The sequence below is a fragment of the Pistacia vera genome, unplaced genomic scaffold, assembly GCF_008641045.1.
Source record: "Pistacia vera cultivar Batoury unplaced genomic scaffold, PisVer_v2 Contig174, whole genome shotgun sequence".
NCBI classification, from domain to species: domain Eukaryota; kingdom Viridiplantae; phylum Streptophyta; class Magnoliopsida; order Sapindales; family Anacardiaceae; genus Pistacia; species Pistacia vera.
In genome coordinates this window covers 847,068-863,464 of record NW_022195833.1, presented here as the reverse complement: position 1 = coordinate 863,464, position 16,397 = coordinate 847,068, and the positions used below count along the sequence as shown (strand labels likewise).

Sequence of the window (16,397 nt, the reverse complement as noted above, 5' to 3'; positions counted from 1 at the left end):
CCACTTGTCCATGAGAAGATAATTTATTTATATAATTGTATTTATGTGTAATTTAAGCACCGTAGAGGATGGCTGGTAGGATTGTGGGGGCCATGCTGAATATTCTCTTCTAATGATTGACAGCTATAATCCTTGTGCAATGTTTTTCATTAGTTTTCTGAAATTTCTGGGTGTGAGTGTGAGTGTGAGTGGTAGTGGATTTAGAATAGGATTTTTGAAAAAATTGGAATGGATTATTATTACAATAATAAAATTTGAATTTAAAAATATTTAAATTATTTGTTAGTCCCCTATATTTGTTAATTTAGTTTAACACCTCGTATAATAAAAATTTTTAAATCAACAAAAACACACCATCCACCCATTAAATATCGATAGTTGATCATCACTATCGGACAGTGGCTAGAATGATGTACGATTGATTAAATATGGTCGGTAGTGTATCGATCTAGTCTTTTTAGATTAGATCTATTATGGATCTGGTCGAAAATAGTTAGATTTACAATAAAAGATCTAACCTTTGACGGTTAGATCTGATGATTGACGACGGTCATATCTTGGCCGTCAATGACCGGATTTTTTGTTGTAAATCTGACTTTTTTCGGTTCGATGGATCAGGTCGAAAAAGGTCAAATAAGTACACAATCGGTCACATCCAGCAAGTCGTGGGTCATTTTAACATATTCTAATCACCTTCTAGCGGTGGTGGCGAGCTGTCGAGAATATGTGAGTGGATGGGGTTTTTTATTAATTTATAAACTTTTATTATTGGTAGTGTTTAGTTAAATTAATAAATCTAGGAGATTAGAAAAATCTAAATATTTTAAGTTAAAAATAGAATAGGATTAGATTTTGAGAATATTGAAACAAATATTTATTTTGAATTGGGAATCTTTGAGGGTAGTTTGGGAACGTATAATGTTTATTATGTAATATTCATTTGTTTTATAAGTATTTTTTTTTTTATACGGAAATTATATAAATGCGGCAAAAAAAGATTTGAAATTTCACATAAGTAATGGGGGTGCCAAAAGGCGACAGGTCCAGCGGATATTCTCGATTCTAGATTTGATTCCAATTCAACCCAAATCATGGTTACCTTGAGTTAGATTAAGTCTAACAATAAAACCCAAGTCAGATAATACTCGACCTAATTATCCTGGGTCTAAGCCAAGTTAAACTCGAACCTGAGTGTTGTTGACTCGAGATAGGTTGGAGCTAACAATTTAAACACAAGTTACCTCGACTCCTCGAGTTTAATCCGGGTAAAAAAAAATTGACATCCCGACCCTGAAAGAGTATCTTATCAAGAGTAATGCTACAGTTATCGATGGATGTACACCGAATTTGTACACCGAATGACGTGACACAATACTGACCGTTTATTTATTATCAGTAAATATTAATAAACGGTAAGGATTTTTTCACGTCATTCGGTGGACAAATTCGATGTAAACTTTCGATAACTTTATCATTTTCCATCTTATCAGCGGTGCCATACGCCTATACAGTTGCGCCCATACGGATCAACAATAAGCAACTGGTGGGCTGTCTGGCTGAGTGGCTCTATTTGATTTTGGCAGTTATGATGTCATTATCTAGTATTTGTCCTTTGTCTATATAGAAAAAACTTCATAACGTTTACATAGGTTGAATACATATGCATAAATATTTTGTGAGGGCATTTAATTTTATCGTTTCCGATAAAAAAATGGTATTTATATATAAATATTATAAAACCTCGTGATTATATAAACTCTCTTTTGATAATATTTACGGTGCAACAACTCATTAAATAAAAAATACATATAGACAATTGGAGGAATGCTTAATCTACCTCAGGATGATGTGTTGTGTCTATCAACATCGCACAATCCAAATACATACGTAATCATAATCACAATCAAACATTCATTAATTAAGTTAAATGAATCCAAAACGAACCAACTCCCCTAGTTATTAGTGTTCAGTGAACTTCATGACTTGACAAGCGCCAATTCATCAAATTTATTTATATTCCTTGGACCCTTCTGCTTTGCATTTTCACCTGGTGCTTTTGTCTTTTCGTTTCTGGTAAAGGGAAGGTTCGGGAGGAGAGTGGGGTTTTAATGGCGTTTTTGCAGAGGCTAATCTTGAAGAGGAAGCTGGTGCTTTATGGGAACTGTAGGAGGAATCTCTGCAGTTCGGTCTCTGCGGTTCCTACTGATGGTGATTCTTCTTCTTCCTTGCCGCACCAGTTGCCGCCCTTTGATTATCAGCCTAAGCCTTACTTGGGTCCTTCTGCTGAACAAGTTCTTGAGAAAAGAAAGCGCTTTTTGGGTCCTTCTCTGTTCTATTACTATCAAAAGCCTGTAAGTTTTTGTGTTTTTGGGAAATGCGTTTGTTTTTAAAATTGTCATTTTTGAATGTTTTTGTACTAAAAATATGATCTTTATCTTAAAGTTGAACTCTTTTTAAGTTGTGTTGTTTGGGATTATTAGCTGTTATGGAGCTTAAGTTTTAAGTGTTTTTTTGCATTTGAAGGACAAACAGTAGTTTGCTTTTGTCAAATGGATTTGTTTAGTTCATGGCTTGTTATTTTGTTTATGAATTAAAATATATTCTTTTGTTTAAAAGTAGAAATCGTTTCTAATTTGTGTTGTTTATAATTCTTTGTTGTTTGTTGTGATGAAGCTTTAGTGATCCTATTTAGGTGAAGTATGTTGATGTACTATGACCTTCTTTTGGGCCTTTGTATGAGCTTGAGTCGTAAAATTTTAGTTAATTTTATAAGCATACTAGATATGAAGTTAAGAGAGTTGCACAATTGCTTATTTCTACTTTGATTATCACTTTCTATCAAAGAATCCATTTAGTTGTTTATTGATTTTGAGTTATTGCTAATATTATTGAAGAAAATTGGAATATCTATGTGACAAGAGTGCTGAGCTTTTATGAACTTGTTTAAATTTTTGTAATGTTTGGTTTGTAAAGCAAAGTTGGACGCAAATACTAAGCCAAGTATATTGCATGTTTGGTTATTCTTTAATTTTGCTGTTCCTTATTGTGATTAGCCGGTATTATTTCTTTGTTTTGGTGTACAGCTCAATATTGTTGAAGGGAAAATGCAATACTTGTTTGATGAAAGTGGAAGGCGGTACCTGGATGCTTTTGCTGGAATAGTTACTGTGTCTTGTGGGCATTGCCATCCTGATATTGTGAATGCTATTACAGAACAAAACAATCTTCTTCAGCATGCAACGACTATATACTTACACCATGCTATAGCTGACTTTGCTGAGGCATTAGCATCAAAAATGCCTGGAAATCTAAAGGTTTGTTCTCGAGTCTAGCTTGATGTCATTCTTTCTCTTATATGTGATATTTTTTGGATGAGATTTTCATTTTATAACATTACACATTAAGATGGCCACTTAATAACAACATTATGATGACAATGTAAACATCTATAATTTACTTTGAGATTTGAAATGCAGGTTGTGTATTTCGTCAATTCTGGGACAGAAGCAAATGAACTAGCAATGTTGATGGCCAGACTTTACAGTGGTAATCTCGGCATGATTGCCCTAAGAAATGCTTATCATGGTGGAAGCTCCAATACAATTGGACTGACTGCCCTAAACACGTGGAAGTACCCCATACCACAGGTTTGTCGATGTTCTATATGTTCGGAGGATATGTATTTAACATGGGTTTTTGTTTGATAAACTTTTCATATCTGGAATTGTTTGCAACAACAACATAGTGTGAAACTCATCATCTCAGGAACATTAGGGATTAATAGCATTTCTTTCTTCTCTCATACACTTTTCGCAAGGGTAAGCTGGTTTAGTAAATGTCCAACAATGTTAACATGGGATGTGAATTACAGCTTACTTTACAAATATTGGCCGTGGCATGCTTATTTTTTCAGTCTTGTCTTCTGACACACATCCATAACTGTAGCAAGTTTTCTGAAAATTTTTATTGAAGAGTAAATTGATTTTCATCATATATACATAGTTTATTCTCTTTGTTTGTTTGTTTAATGAAAAAGAAAAAATAAATAACATGTTTAAGAGTGAAATTCAACTTGTGTTCATAATCTGACCTGCCACTTTGCAGGGTGAAATCCATCATGTTGTAAATCCAGATCCATACCGCGGAATCTTTGGCTCAAATGCGGCCCTTTATGCCCAAGACGTACAAGATCACATTGATTTTGGAAGTTCAGGAAAAGTTGCTGGTTTTATAGCTGAAACCATTCAGGTTTTTATTGATAGTTGTCCCTATAGATATATTTAAACTTGGTGCTTTCAACAGCCCTGAATTGGTCTCTAAACATTGCAATTCCCTTTTTCAAAATTTTGACTGAATTTAGGGAGTTGGTGGATCAGTGGAATTGGCCCCTGGATACTTAAAACATGTTTATGACATTGTGCGCAAGGCTGGTGGTGTCTGCATTGCTGATGAAGTGCAAACTGGATTTGGTCGCACTGGAAACCACTACTGGGGCTTTCAGACACAAGGGGTCATTCCCGACATAGTTACCATGGCAAAGGTTTTGATGATAATCCTTTGAGTTCTTAATCTTTCCCTATACATAAACAATTAACCTCTTTCAATATTATCACCAATTTAGTTTTTTTTTTTCCCTTCTTATGGTTCTCATTCAGATAATTCATTTACATTACGATAATATGATTTTCCAGGGAATTGGTAATGGTTTGCCATTAGGAGCTGTAGTGACAACACCAGAGATAGCTAATGTAATGGCTCAGAAGATTCAGTTCAACACTTTTGGTGGAAACCCGGTATGTTCTGTTGGTGGGCTTGCGGTGCTTAGGGTTATCGATAAAGAGAAGCGTCAAGCACATTGTGCTGATGTTGGTTCTCACCTGATTGGACGCTTGAGAGCTCTACAAGAGAGACATGATAGTAATTACTCTTGAACTAAAAACTTCTCAGAGTTTTTTTTTTCCTCTTTTTTTTTCTTAATTGACTGTGTTTGACCTTACATTAAATTAAACTGCAAATTTGGCGAGATCTGGGCTATTTGACCATATTTTCTATATCATGTAAACAAATGTTTTAGACAGAGTTTCTGAGTAAGCTCATTACAGTCATACTAAGACTTTGAATTAGTGTGTATATGCCAGCATGCGCACATATTCTTTCTACTCCCCTCCAGAAATTTATGAACTAAGCTCCTCAGGAATATGTATATGAGTGGAAAACCCAATTGTGGATCTATTTTCATTCTATAGGTTTTCATGCAGCACTGAAAATAAATCATCCTTCTTATAACGACATTTGGAGATGTTTGGCAGAAGCACCGATTGACATCACATCATCATATTGAAATGATGGTGTGATATGACTACTATAGAGACTAATAATAACATGTCCTGTGCTGCTGATACACAATGTCTACTTATTCTGAACATCCTCAGTGTTCACATAGATCTGACGAAGTTTTCTGTGCTTTCTGATTCTCTCTCGCTGTATCTATTTTTGTTCAATTGAACAGCTGTTTGAGTACCTGAGATTAACTGTCTTATGCTTTGGAATTGCAATTTTATTATGCAGCTTTTCTCACATTGATGAAATCTTGTTTCAGTCATTGGAGATGTGAGAGGGAGAGGACTCATGGTGGGAGTAGAATTAGTAACTGACAGGAAGGAGAAGACACCTGCGAAGGCTGAAACTGCAATCTTGTTTGAGAAACTTAGAGGTACAATTAACCAACTCTCTTCTTCAGATAAAAACTCTTAATTAACATTTTACATTGACTCATTGCAATTGCAGAGCTCGGTGTTCTTGTTGGGAAAGGTGGACTACATGGAAATGTTTTCAGAATCAAGCCACCAATGTGTTTCACCAAAGATGATGCAGGTAACTTCCTGTAGCTTCCTTTCATCCAATAGATTTTACCAGTAGCCGTTGAATCTGTTATTGTAAATTTATTTTGTCATAATGTTTAATCACACTGTTCTGTTGTGGAAATGCAGATTTTCTTGTTGATGCTTTGGACTATGCAATGTCAAAGTTATGAGAGTATGTTTTTTAAGCGCCTGGGTAAATCATGTAAATCTTCCAAATCCTTTGATATTCAAACTCTTTAAGAGAGCTTATTTTCAATAATATCAAGCATGTTTCCAAATTTCAGCTCACTGTTAAATGATGAAATGTATATTATTTCACAATATTTCTAGGCTCACCATGGATTTTGATCATGCCAGATATTCATATATAAATTCTTATGTGTATATATCATGTAGATTTAACATACGGACCAAAGATTAGTGTTAATTAGGTAGCTGTTTTGGTTTTACTGAAGCTAATGACTAGTTGTTGACTTTTGATATGCACCTGCCTCTGTAAAAAAGATTGGCAATAACTATATATATCTTTCGGAGAATGATTTGAGTTTTAATAGAGATAGAAGTATGTTAATTGAGCAGTTTATAAGTTCTGGTCCCATAGCCATATAAAAGAAACGAGCCAATTAACCAAACACAACATCATAAGAAGACCAGAATAAACCAGTGATAGCAGTTTACAAAAGTGAAAAGAGTAATCAACATCATTTCACTGCCAGCAAACCAAACTTGACCCAACGTAGATAGTAACTCTATTGAAGAGCAACAGAAAAACCGTCCGGCAGTAAAAGATTATGTAGAAATCTGGAAATATTTTTGATATTATTGAATGCAATTTTGATAAGAAGTCCAACTATCTGGAAACAAATCTGATAATGCAAAATAAAAGACGAAAGCAGCCTCAGAAGGCAGAAACATCAGGAAAATTTTAAGTTCACAATAAACTAGTGTTTCAAACAAAACAGAACATTCACATAATGTCGGCTTACAACACTATCAAAGTACAGTCAGCATCCTTTCACAGTCCAGAAAACCAAACACGAGAAACATTAAAACAGCATGTATCCACTCACAGTAGTCCGCTAACATAATTTGATTCCAGGGAAGAAAATCTAGAAAACATTAAGTTGCCTGCTAAATCATTAGCATGTGCACACGAGATCAAGCCGGTCTGAAACAACAAATAACATAAGAAGAAAAGCTACTTCATGATTCTTGAATAGAATGGAGAGTGGCAGAGCATAGGACATGAATATAAATTGCTGAAGGCTAGCTGATAAATTGCCATGAGTGTAGAGCTCCACGAGTTACATATATATGTTGTAAAAAAAAAAAAAAAAAAAAAAAAAAATCCCTTCGTTTATCCCCAGAAATGGAGTAAAAGCCTTGATTTTCCAGCGGAGGGTTTCCGACCAAAGCAAGAAGAAAGCTGCTGTGCTGAATTTGCACAAGCGCCAGCCATCATTTTACCACTGGCGGGACATGGGGAAGTAAAAGGGAATCATTCAAGTTGTTCTAATAACCTCAAGTAATAAGCTCATCGGTTTGGAGTTACATCACCCTTTCTTTAAGAAGTCTCCAACCACCAAGTTTGACTAAGGTCCAGCCCAGTCCATGTGCATACGCTACCCGATATACACTTTGCACCAGATATACACTGAACTGTAAAATGTAATGAATATATACATCAATAAAAAAAAAATAAAAAAATAAAAAAAAATATTGACATAGCCATATGCTATTTCTACATGTGAATAAATAATGCAAGATCATTTTCCATGCATTATGATTCATGATCATTGTACAATCCTTTCCTTCTTTTTTTTCCTTTTGAAATAAAAAGTTAGTTATGCTTCACCTATAAATCAAATATTAGAAACCAAACAGAAATAATTTCGCAAATTTAATCCAACTTACTAATCCCTTCTTATTGGTGGCTTGTACATTTCTAAATGTGGGGACCAGCTGTCTAAAATGTCATATGGTTTATTTTTATCCATTTCATCATGTTTCTCGCAGCAATGGAGATAGCACCTCAAGCAGCCATTTAAAATTGGAAATCTCAGGTCTCTGTCCATTCTTGCATCTGTTCTCATATAATTTTTTTTTGGCGCCATGATATCATAGTCATATCCTAAGAATACATGATCTGATTCAATAACCTCATGTGCATATTCATTGAACAAACAGCCAGCAGAAACAAACTCCTCGTTAACAACCAGAAAACAACAAACTTCCAAAGCTCCAGCCTCTTCATAGTCTCGGAATGATGCAAGAACGCAAAAAGAAAAACCAATTAAGTCATCATTGAGCCAATCTGATGGAAACTCTATATAACCAGTCTGACTTGTAAAGATAAACCAATCTGGAATTTCGCTTCCAGGGTAACATATAGAAGCCTTTGGCAGGGTAACCCTTAACAGCAATGTTGTGTTTTCCTGTGCAAAGAAAACCATCAACTTTTAACCTTCCTAATTTCAAATATTCTATAACATTTTATTTATAAAAGTAAATAAATTTTCATATCATATAATATGAGAAAGAGAGAGAGAGAGAGAGATAGACTTACTTCAGAGCTAAACCATAGATCTACATCTCTCTCAATATTTGGCAGAGTATCTGTCAAATCTAGTTTCAGATTGAACAGTTGATGAAGCTAATTTCCTCCTTGCGTCTCCCCATACTTAGGCATTGAGTTGGTAAACCTGATACCGCTTCTGGTGATGTGCAACCCTTTGCTTCTATACGTAGTGACTTATCTGGAAGTTGCGGTAAGGATTTCAACCTCTGGCAATTCCTTAAATCAAGCTTATACAACTTGGAGACGTCTTTGATACTCCTCGGCAAACTCTCAAAATTGTTTCCGCCAAGATATCAAAATGCCAGTGAGTATAATTTGTTAAGAATTTTGGTAACACTTCGATGCAACAGTCTCCCAGATTTAGCTGCCCCAGTTTGTGGCAGGTGGTAACCGTGACAGTAGGGAAACCGATGGCTTCTGAAGCCCACATCTTAGGAAAGCTAATTTCTTAAGGTTGTTCAAACATGTTAAAGTCAATGACGGTATATCTGTTATACCAACTCCCTCCACTTCATTCAGTGCTTTTAAATTTTTCAGGCCATTAGGCTATCTGTCAAGTTTTGAAGAACCCGAAAGATAAAGAAATTGAAGAGATTTAACCTCACAAATGCTCTTTGGAAGATTCTATAGTCTTAGACAATTTTTAAGGCTCAACATTACTAGTGCAGACAGATGCTCTAATGGCAGCAATTATTCAATTGCAGTTCCATCTAAAAATAATGCTTCTACACCACAAGGGATGCATGTAACTGTTTTGATGTTCGAACAATTGGAGAGAATAACTATTCGAAGATTTTCTGAATCACCAACACTCTCTGGGAGACTCTCTAGCTTTAAACAATTTTCAAGACTCAAATACTTTTAAACTGGAAAGATGCTTAGATGATGGCAATTCTTTTATTGCAGTTCCATCTAAATATAACTCTTCTACTATATAAGGGATATATGGAACTGTTTTGAGATTTGAACACAGGAGAGAATAAGTTTTCGAAGAGATTTGCAAGCAGGGTTGATTGGAAGACTTTCAAAGCATTTACATTCTCATAGATTCAAGACGAAAAACTTATTTAGATCAGGGATAGATGAGAAATCCTCATACAACTCTGTACAACCTTGTAGAATCAAGCTCTCAAGATTTGGACTTAATTAGGGATTTGGCATTTTGAATAGATGCTCGGAGTGACTGAGGTCAATATGTTTCAATTTATTAAGATGCTGTAACAAAAGAACAAATTGAATAAATTAAAAAATAATAGAAATAACATTTAAATATTTACAATTTAAAGCACAACATGGTAATATAAAAATTAAAAAATACCTTGATAACAGTCCAAAGTCGTTTAAGTTTGCTATAAGTCATGTAGAGTGCAACAAGATTCTCTGGATTAAAATTTCGTGGCAATGATTCAGCCGGATAATTATACCAACAAAGGTACCTTAGCTCGGAGAAATCAGACTTAAAGTCTTCAAAACCATATACCTTGTTACCACACGTGAAGCCATAGGCTTCCAAGAACCTTAGGTTATGCATCTTGTTGAAAGCTTTAGGTTGTAAATGTATCTCTCTTGCTTTAGACACATCCAAGCTTATGCTTCAAATCAACGTTTTCATAACCAACCTGGTCAATGACCCGGTCACCTGACCAAGTCCCGGGTTGATTGGTTGAACTAGCACGATCGGCAGGCAAGATCGGTGATGTCATCATACTCTGGACAAAAAATTAAGAAAAACAACAGGTTACATTCTAATTGATGTTGGTTTGAATGGTTTGAGAAAGTCGTAAATCAGATTTGTGCCAAATAAAAAACATTATAATTACAAGTTAGACGGATATACTAGCAAATTATGTAATATTTTGCCTGTTTTACAATCCAGTATCTGCAATTTATTTTTCTTTTTCTCGACATATATAAATATCAAATGATTAACGGGAAAACCAGCCAATCTCTAATGAAATTCGATGATGAAAAAAAGAGAAAAGGAAAAATTACAAAAAAGACGGCATGTGCCTCAATAACACCAGTCTTAAATCACGGTCGTTCCTCTAATTCTTTAAGAAACATTCAGACTCACTCGCCTAATGCCATAAACAAGACTGGTGAAACAGAAACCACAAATGTACTATAAGGCAGCATCAATGAATGGGCCTGATAAGTCTGGAGAATGGAATTATATAACTATCTGTGGCATTTGATCGAACAAGTAGAGAGCAATAATTGTATTACATCTTCAAAAAACTGAGGAAATTCTGACCCAAATTACAAAGCAATAACACAAACTCAAGCAGCTTCACATAAGAACTTCATACCATAAACACTTAGAAATGCATTCAAATCCAGCAACCAAGCACGGTGAGATCAGGTGAAGTGAAGAATCCGAAGATGAAACGAAAATAGGAAAGTTGAAACACAAACAAACCTCGGCGGACGGCGAGTAGGCGATTGCGGCCTGCGGCGGTCGACCGAAGAAAGGTGTGAAGAATCTGAAGATGCCGAAGTTGTTTGATGGTCGAAGTTGTCTGGTTACTGGTAGATGTCGAATCGAAATTGCAAAAATAATTAGGGATTTAGGTTTTAGACTTTTGGTTACATTAACCCGGTTTTGACACGAAACCGGTTGGACAGAAGGTGTGCTACAGAATTTTCGGTTCAGTTGCGGATCACACCGAATTAACTGTACATAACGGTTTTTTAAACTAACCGATCCGGTCTCTCTCCTGTTTCCCGGTCCGACCGGTTGAACTGACCGGTCCAGACCGGTTTTTAAGACATTGCCAATTGAGCTAATTCCCAAGAATAATATTTGGAATGTTAACAAAAAAAAATAATTAATTATGATATAAAACATTTATTTTTCGAACTTTCTTCTCAAATATGTAAAATATAAGACATCTAGATTCTCACCCAATCGTTTTGCCAATTGAGCTAATTCCCAAGAATAATGGAAGGAATATTTTGCAAGCTAATATTTTATTATATCTCATATGTAAATTAGAAATAAAAAATTAGCATCTTTGGCTCTCACCGTATTATTTTTAAATGCTGGATAGATTTCCTTGTGATCCCACAACTTACTACATTCGTTGGGATTATTAGCAGATTCTTGACGAATAATTTTACTACCCATTTCTTGAAGTAAATCATGCATTGTTATGATATTGGATGAGGTAGTGATGAGTGACTTTTCAATGAGATCATTTATACAAATACGTGAGGCAAAGCCACAGGCATCCAAGACTTCTTCTATCAAATTTCTTTCAAACCCTCTCAAGAAGCATGCAATATCTAAAAATACTTCTCGATGATTGTAATCTAACTCATCATAACTTACTTTTAATACACTATGGATATCCTTAGGCGGATTTTTTTTCAAGTTTTTTAGAACCCTTTCCCAATCTTGCTTTGTCCTCTTTAATAGAGAGGCACCTAAAACTTTAAGAGTTAGTGGAACACCTTCAGCATATGGTACTATCTTTGACGATAGCTCAGAATAATCTTTTGTTGGACTGTTTTCTCCAAAGGCATATCGGTTCAAAAGTTGACAAGCTTCACTATTAGATAATTCTTCCATCTTAATTATGTGTATGGGATCCACTCCACATTCTTTTAAGACTTGTTCATCCCTTGTTGTTATGATTATTTGACTTTTGGAGTCCGAGTAGTCAAAATCTTCCATTAAATAATCCATTTGTTCTAAATTTCTCACGTCATCAAAGACAATAAGAACACGGCCAAGCCCTTTCCTTTCCAAGGTGAATCCAATATCAGAACGTTTATATCATAAAATTGTAGAATGAAGTCTTTGGCGCAAGTCATTTAATCCCTCCATTTTCTTTGATTCTTCTCTAATATTCCAAGCAAAGAAAGAAGTTGTAAACTGTTTAGAGATTTTTCTGAATACAGCATCAACAAGAGTTGTCTTACCTATACCTCCAATACCCCAAATTCCTAGCGTGCAAACACCAGTCCTTAATAAATTTTCAATTTTCTCAATCTTTAAATCCAATCCAACTAGGTTCTTGTCAATTTCTGAGCACTTATCATTCAATTTCTTCAAAATATCTTTGATAAGTTCAGATTCTTGCCTAAAAAGTAAAAAGTAAAGAGTAAATAAATAAATAAAAAAATACTAAAATTAGATAAATGAAAAAAGATGCATACATGACATATACAAGCATATAAATTTGATAGTTAATCCTAAAAACAAGCTAAATGAAATTTTAGATTATAAATAACGCATATCATGTACAAATTTAATAATTAATACAGTCAATAACTAAGCCCAAATAAAATTTTAGATTATAAATAAATAAAAGACATTTTATACAAACTTAATAAATTAATATTTTTATTATATAGGATAAATACATATTATCTAATAATCATATTCTACTTTTGTCGGTTTTCCCATGTTAGTGTGATTTCCTTTATTTGCTTTATCATTTATTCTGGAAGTTATAATTATATTGATAAAAAATAATAACAGTAGATATTAAAGTTTCAATATTTATTATTATAAAAAAAAAAAGTTAAAACATATTATTTATATATATATATTCATTCTTCAAGTACTGCATATCGATATCTTATTGTAGAAATCTAAATTAATTTCATCAAACATTTAGTGAATATAAAACACAAATATTAGAATTAAAAAAAGAAGAAGAAATATATTAATGTTCATAGTTGCAGTGAGATAAGTGGAAATAAAGTAACGTTCATAGAAAAAGAAATACTTCGATAACTATTTTTTTTTTTTTTTTAGTTGTAAATATCTGCGTTGTTCCAAATGATCATTCTTTGAAATATCTATCTGCAGTAAATTCCAAAAAAAAAAAAAAAAAAAAAGAAAGAAAAGAAAAGCTGAAAGTTAAATTAACAGTTGCCTATAGTTTTTTGAATGAAAACCAGATAGGTTGGCTGCATCCCTTAAAGCAGTCCTCCATCTCTGCAACATCTCTGAATCATCCTTAAAACGTTCTTCAAGCTTTGAAAATGCTCTCCCAAAACTGCCAGTTTGATTCCTGACATCAGATGGAGCTACATGATAAAACACTGGAATTACAATCGGACCATTGCATGCAAGAATATCTTCAAGTTCTTTGAGACACCATCTCGAAGAAGCATATTTTTCTGAGAAAATGACAACCGAGATCTTCGACTGTTCGATTGTATTCGAAAGAGAGTGGGCAATTGGATATCCTCTGATAAGTTCATTATCAATAAAAGTAGCAATATTTTGCTGACACAATGCTGCATACAGATGGCTGGTAAAGTTTTCCCGGGTGTCCTCACCTCGGAAACTAAGAAAAACTTTGTACTTAAGTTTAGGAGTAGTGGAAGAAGAACAAGAAGAAGAAGCCATTAACTTCTAGTGATTACAGGTATTTCACGTTAACAAAACATAAAAGGGCTAAACACACATCACATAATCTAGAGTAAATGAGTTTATATTCCACTATCGAGTCAAAATACTTTTGCTCCATTAAGGTCCAGTAGAATCTGATAGTCACACTTAGACCCTTGTAAGGTGGCAGCTTTTAATTTTTTTTTTTTAGAAGTCTAAAATACATCTAATATTTTCTTATGTAAATAAAATTAAAAAATTAATAGTATTAAAAAAAAAATCAGGCGCTAATTGAGAATTCTAGTACATATTTGGAACAGTTCCATTAATTATAAGAAAATAAAAATTAATAGATTAAGGGAATTTTAGATATTTATTAAAAAAAGTTAAAACAATTTATACAAATCCATCCAATTGATACTTACCACCCATTCAATTGATCATTTTCTAAAATTTGAATTTGTCATAATGTTATTACTTTATTGAATAATTCTACAAATATAAAGTGGACATATAAGGACTTTCATATAAAGTGGCGTGTCACCAAATAAATGGATATATTAATATAAGAAATCAACATAACAAATTGCTAATAAAATGAGGTTAAATGAATTGGCAATAAAAGGATTGGATAATACTTCATGTAGAAAGTTTTTATACAATCTCTCTCATACATATTAATGTGTTTTAAAATGACTGAATCATTTTAAATTCAATAATATTACACTCAAAATCTTTTTATACAAACTTTTTCTTTCAAATTTATGTGGCAAAAAATGATTGTGTGTTGTTTTTTATACACAGTTTGTACCTAGAGTGTTATTTTATTTTATTTAATAATATTGATTAGTTGGTTATTCATGTTCTTGATAACTTAATTTAGTGTAGTAGGTATTGCAATCACGTCATGTTCATGACTTTCTTAATCCCTGATGTCACTTTAATTAAATTTTGAAATAAGTGGTGAATTTTTGGATTAATGTATTACAAAATTAATGAATCTTGGAATTTGAAGGATTTTGGCCCATAAATTATATGTAAATATTGATAATTAAATTTTGGTTTGTGTGTTTAAAAATTTTAATAAAGGATTTTGAAATTTTAAGAGTGTTTGCTATTCTAATCATTTCACTAATTAATTTGCTTCACAACCATTCATCACCACATTATTCTTAAAAGAACATGTAAAAACAAAACTCATAAAGAGTAAGGCAATGCATCTTCTGAGAAAAAAAGATGAAAGTAAAAATAAAGTATAACAATTGTCACATAGTGGCCTTGATTACCTGCACTGAAAGAGATAGCAATTTTTTTTAAAGTACTTGAGACAAATTGAACTTCAATTTCAACATGGAAAAAGCTAAAGGACACTAAAGCACAAAAACACTCAAACAAGCACAAAGTGGGTCTGAAATTCGAATTCTCTAGTGGACACTCATATGATTAAAGGGTATTGTGTCTTAGTTTTTCAAATATTGACGCATATACGATTAAAGATTATTATTTTTTGTTTTCAAAAAATTGTAAGATTCAGAGGAGTTTCCAATTTTAAAATTGGGTTTGCAAAAGAAGTTTGAGGAAATTTGGAATTACCAAAAAAACAAAACAATAAAGCAGACTCGGCAATGGGTAGTGTTGAGTAAAGGTGGAAAAGCAACTCGCCCGGCCCGGCCCAACCCAACCCGCGGTGGGTTGCTGCAAATGGCGGGTCGGTCTTGACTCGCCCAGTGACATTGGCGGGCCAGGTTAGGCCCGTCAACATTAGAGAATTGGCTGGCCCAACCCGAACAGCCAACCCTAACCCATCGGGTTGGGTCGGGTTAACCCGCTTTTTTTTTTTAATTTTATTTAAGTTTAAATGTTTAATTAACTTTTCAAATGAATAATTAACAATTTATAAATGTAATTATTTGTAGTTAATTGTTAATTTCTTTTCAAATATCAATAATTAAATTAAATTAATTTTTTTTTGTTAACATTCCAAATATTAATTCAATTTTAATACATTAAAATTGGATGTCGAAGAAATAAAAATTAAAGAAAGAGAATTGGAGTATGGAAATTGGAATTTGGAAAATTGGAAATATGAATTAAAAATTAGAAAAACTAATAAAAATTAAAATATGAGCAAATTGCAAAAACTAATAAATGAATAATTGAGACTTGAGAGATTAGAGATTAAAGAATATGAGAGAATGAGAGAATTTGAGTTGTGAGAAAAATGTGAGAGTTTAGGGCCAATTTATAGGAAAAAATGGGAAAGAAAAATGACGAAAAAGACCCATTCAACGGCTATAAAACGGCTATATTTCAAGGGTAAAAGGGTAATTTGAAAAAAAAAATTTTATTTTTTTTAACTTTTTCGGCCAACCCGCCGAGTTGGCTGTTGCAACTCGACGGGTTGGCTGGTTGTAACGTACAAACCTTCGGGTTGCACATAGCCAACTCGGCGGGTTGTCGGGTCTCTTGCAAAAGAGACAAAATAGCAACTCGCCGGGTTGCGGGTTGCCATTGTGCAACCTGGCCCACCCAAGGGTTGCTGCCGGGTTTAACCCGTATTTTTTCAAGTTGGGTTAGGGTTGACCCACCTAACCCGACCCAAAATTTC

At 33.6% G+C, this 16,397-nt stretch overlaps 2 protein-coding genes across 4 annotated transcripts; one reads left to right on the top strand and one right to left on the bottom strand.

Moving 5' to 3' along the window:
- The first annotated feature begins 1,908 nt into the window (after window positions 1-1,908).
- On the top strand, window positions 1,909-6,266 carry LOC116125964 (alanine--glyoxylate aminotransferase 2 homolog 1, mitochondrial-like). 3 transcript variants are annotated; one of them, XM_031411679.1, is made up of 9 exons: window positions 1,914-2,351; window positions 3,084-3,314; window positions 3,477-3,647; window positions 4,105-4,248; window positions 4,361-4,540; window positions 4,692-4,917; window positions 5,600-5,713; window positions 5,788-5,874; window positions 5,991-6,262. In XM_031411679.1, the coding sequence occupies exons 1-9, from the start codon at window positions 2,109-2,111 to the stop codon at window positions 6,032-6,034; spliced, it is 1,440 nt and encodes a 479-aa protein (XP_031267539.1). In that variant the 5' UTR covers window positions 1,914-2,108; the 3' UTR covers window positions 6,035-6,262. The 3 variants fall into 3 exon arrangements, 2 of the variants coding, with proteins under 2 accessions (XP_031267539.1, XP_031267540.1); XR_004127425.1 differs by lacking the exon at window positions 5,991-6,262 and having other exon boundaries at window positions 1,909-2,351; window positions 5,569-5,713; XM_031411680.1 differs by lacking the exon at window positions 3,084-3,314 and having other exon boundaries at window positions 5,991-6,266.
- Window positions 6,267-8,161: 1,895 nt separating this feature from the next.
- Window positions 8,162-13,807, bottom strand: LOC116126010 (TMV resistance protein N-like). Its single transcript, XM_031411708.1, has 8 exons — window positions 13,323-13,807; window positions 12,321-12,527; window positions 11,468-12,185; window positions 10,087-10,151; window positions 9,761-10,034; window positions 9,136-9,300; window positions 8,431-8,735; window positions 8,162-8,299 (listed from the first exon to the last, which is right to left on the bottom strand). The coding sequence occupies exons 1-7, from the start codon at window positions 13,805-13,807 to the stop codon at window positions 8,496-8,498; spliced, it is 2,154 nt and encodes a 717-aa protein (XP_031267568.1). The 3' UTR covers window positions 8,162-8,299; window positions 8,431-8,495.
- Window positions 13,808-16,397: the final 2,590 nt, after the last annotated feature.